This window comes from Corylus avellana, chromosome ca1 (genome assembly GCF_901000735.1).
Source record: "Corylus avellana chromosome ca1, CavTom2PMs-1.0".
NCBI lineage: Eukaryota > Viridiplantae > Streptophyta > Magnoliopsida > Fagales > Betulaceae > Corylus > Corylus avellana.
Window position 1 is genome coordinate 44,270,788 of NC_081541.1, and position 3,495 is coordinate 44,274,282.

The 3,495-nt window shown below is 36.4% G+C and overlaps 1 protein-coding gene across 1 annotated transcript in view; it reads left to right on the forward strand.

The window, feature by feature from the left end:
- Positions 1–3,495, forward strand: part of LOC132172926 (protein NRT1/ PTR FAMILY 5.4-like) — an 8,096-nt gene continuing 4,601 nt past the window's right edge. The window contains exons 1-4 of the mRNA XM_059584489.1: positions 1–128; positions 217–434; positions 820–1,071; positions 1,329–1,603. Of these exons, the coding sequence (XP_059440472.1) occupies positions 8–128; positions 217–434; positions 820–1,071; positions 1,329–1,603 (866 nt within the window). The 5' untranslated portion in view covers positions 1–7. The remainder of the gene's footprint in view (positions 129–216; positions 435–819; positions 1,072–1,328; positions 1,604–3,495) is intronic.

Genomic DNA, 3,495 nt, shown 5'->3' on the forward strand with positions numbered 1-3,495 from the left:
CCTTTTCATGGATAGCCCTGTAGCACCAGAGATGGAGATGATTGGAAATCCTCATACACAGACAAACAACTTCTCCACACACCGAAGATCCTCCAGAGGTGGCTGGAATGCTGCCATTTTCATCATCTGTAAGCCTTCTTCATCATCATCTCTCTCTCTCTCCTTTTCTTCTCATCCTTTTCCTTACAATTTGATCTCATTTTTTTCTGCTGGCAGTTGTGGAGGTAGCAGAGAGATTTGCTTTCTACGGTGTCTCCGGTAACCTCATCTCCTACCTCACAAAAGAACTCCACCAGCCCACCGTCGCCGCCGCTAAGAATGTCAACACCTGGGTTGGCGTCTCAACACTCTTCCCCTTGCTCGGAGCCTTCATTGCCGATTCCTACTTGGGTCGCTTCAGGACCATCCTCATCTCCTCCCTCATCTTTCTCTTGGTAATTCAACCATATTTAATCGACTACGACTATTTAACAATCAATATAACATTACAGTAAAAATTAATCATTGATTTTTTTTTTTTTTAAATGCTATTTAGTATACTAATGTGACAGTGAAAATTAAAAAAATATTATTTAGTAGACTATTATATTACTCCCATATGACTACATGATGACGTGATGGTAAAAATCAGCGTTTGATTCAAATGCTAATTTTCATTGCCACATTAATTAGAAGTCATATAATAGTCTACTAATTAGCATTACAATAAAAATTAACTCTTGATTTTTCTTCGGTATTGATTTAAAGATTAATTTTTACTACCTCACTATCTCAGTCCTACATTACTTGTATAATTTTGTGGGTTTCATATGATGACAGGGAACGGTACTATTGACCTTATCGGTGTCGGTGTTTCCTTTGCATTGGCGGGAAGCATTGTTCTTTGTAGCTCTTTACATATTGTCTGTCGGAGAAGGTGGGCACATGCCATGTGTGCAAACCTTTGCGGCAGACCAGTTCGACGAGGATTCACCGGAGCAGAGAAAGGAGAAGAGCTCCTTTTTCAACTGGTGGTATGTGGCAATAGTGATCGCTGCAACTACTGCCACACTGCTCATAATCTATCTGCAGGTAACGTACAAAATACTCAAAATTATTATAAATTTTTTTAAAATACTTAGATATTACAACTTTTATTATAATTTTTTTTTTAAAAAAAAAATTATTAAGATTATTATGTGGTTGACAATTTAACCTCTAATTGAACATTACTTTATCATTGTAGCTTTTTTCCTTTTTTTTTTCTTCAGAAACCCAGAAAATGTTTTAATCATTCGAGCACTAAATTAAGAAGCAAAAATGTCAAAATTTTCATAATGTGGCTACAGGATAACATTGGGTGGACAATAGGGTTTGGAGTGTTGGCAGGGGTGTTGGGAGTGGCATTGGCAATATTTTTGTTGGGAATGAAGAAGTACCGAAAGGAGGGTCCCCCAGGGAGCCCATTCACCACGGTGGCGCAGGTGTTTGTTGCAGCAGCTCGGAAGTGGCGCGTGGATGAGACGCGCAGCGGGTGGGATGTATACTATGGAGATCAGAGCAGTGGGGCCCTGTCTCATGGTCAACCTAAGGCTCGGATCTTGGGCCGGACTAATCAATTCAGGTACTGATCAACTCCTTTTTTAGTGGGTGAGTCTATCTAAAGCCACGTGCGGGGGGTGTGTGGGAAAAGTCCCTGTCATTATTTTTTTTATCTTTATCTTTATCTTTATCTTTGAAATTTGATCCAATATTTTAGCAATTTGGTATCCGTTAATAATTTAGGAGGCACAACATATTATTGTTAAAGTAATGATTAAATGATTAAATTTATCTCTTCCTATCAGCTTAAACTTTTGGGATAATTGATAATTTAACATGGTATCAGAGCCAAAGGTCATAGAATCAAACCTTGACTCTGTCAAATTACATTCCATTTAAATTAAATATTCCACGTGTTATGCCTCACCTATTAAAAAAGGAGTTTGAGCCCACACGTGAGAGAGATTGTTAAAGTAATGATTAAATGATTAAATTTTGCACAGTTCAGCTATCTACTCCAATAAGTTAGTTTCATATTGCTTTCTCACATGTGCTGTCCAAATTGTTGAAAATTATTCGGATTAGTACTATAGAGAGGGTAGGTGCATTAATTGCTTACCTATCTTATAGACAGATGGTTTCATATTGCTTTCTCACATGTGTTGTCCAAATTGTTGAAAATTATTCGGATTAGTACTATAGAGATGGTAGGTGCATGGCTTACCTATCTTATAGACGGATGAGTCCGAAGCCTTAATTTGTTTGAAACAAGTGGATTCTATCCTTTTTCTCTTTGTTAAACTGTTTGAATTACACGCAATTTAAGCAATTAATTACGGTTCGGATTTTTCCAACTGATTATGTGGATAATGGAGAAATGGGATAGGAGTATGGGACCCAAAATATTCCAAGTTTAGATTCATAGGATTATGCGAAGATGTCTTGACAGTTCTATATACTTTCTTCACATATTATAGATAAAGTTATGATAGATAGGACACATTTTCCGTTTCAATGTTTGGATAGTGGTCAACTTTGAGGAAATGGTAAGATAAATTAGGTAGGGATTTGGAGGTAGAGGTCAAAAAGAAGAAAATTGTGTGAATGATTATTGATGTTAGGTGGATTAATCCACCATATGGTAACGTGTCATTTTAACACGTTACCATTTGGTAACGTGGCATTTTTGCCACGTCACCATATGGTGACGTGTTAAAAATACCACGTTACCAATAAACAGGGTAACGTGTTGTATTTTAACACGTTATAATTTAGTGACGTGGCAAAAACTTATAAACAGTTGCCACGTCACTAAACCCTTGATTTTTTGTAGTGATTGTATGAGTATAAACGTTTGGTTTTTGTCTTGAGAAGATATAGTTGGTTTGGCCATAATCCAGTCAATCTTTGAATGCTAAGCTGATAATTACACATATCATTCTCAGTTGGCGGCCATTTATTTACATCCCCACAATTTCAAAGTTTCAAAGCATTCAGTCAAAAGGATCGGTTTGAATTTAGCTATATAAATAATAAAATAATAAAGTTAATAGATGGTCGGATCACTTTTGAAGATGAGGGCGTGACCGACCACCCTCTCATCCCAAGGGAGTGATTGGCCATCTAAGGGTGTAGTTGGGGAGTGACCAAGCTGGCAATTCCCAAGATGACGACCATTATCTCATTCTTTGAGGAGTGGTTGACAATAATATCTCATTCTTTACCCCTAAAGGTGTTTTTTTGAAGGCTTTTATGGCTTAATTTATACCGTTCATTTGAATGAAAACTTTAGAATCGTAGGAGACCTCAATCTTAGTTATCGTATCTCTTTGGTGTAACAATATCACATAATATTATTATAGTCTTTCTATAAATTGATGCTATTATAGACAATAATATCGTGTAGCATATATTGAAAGCAACTATATATATATGTACTTTTTTTTTTTTTGAAAGAAGTACATATATATTGAA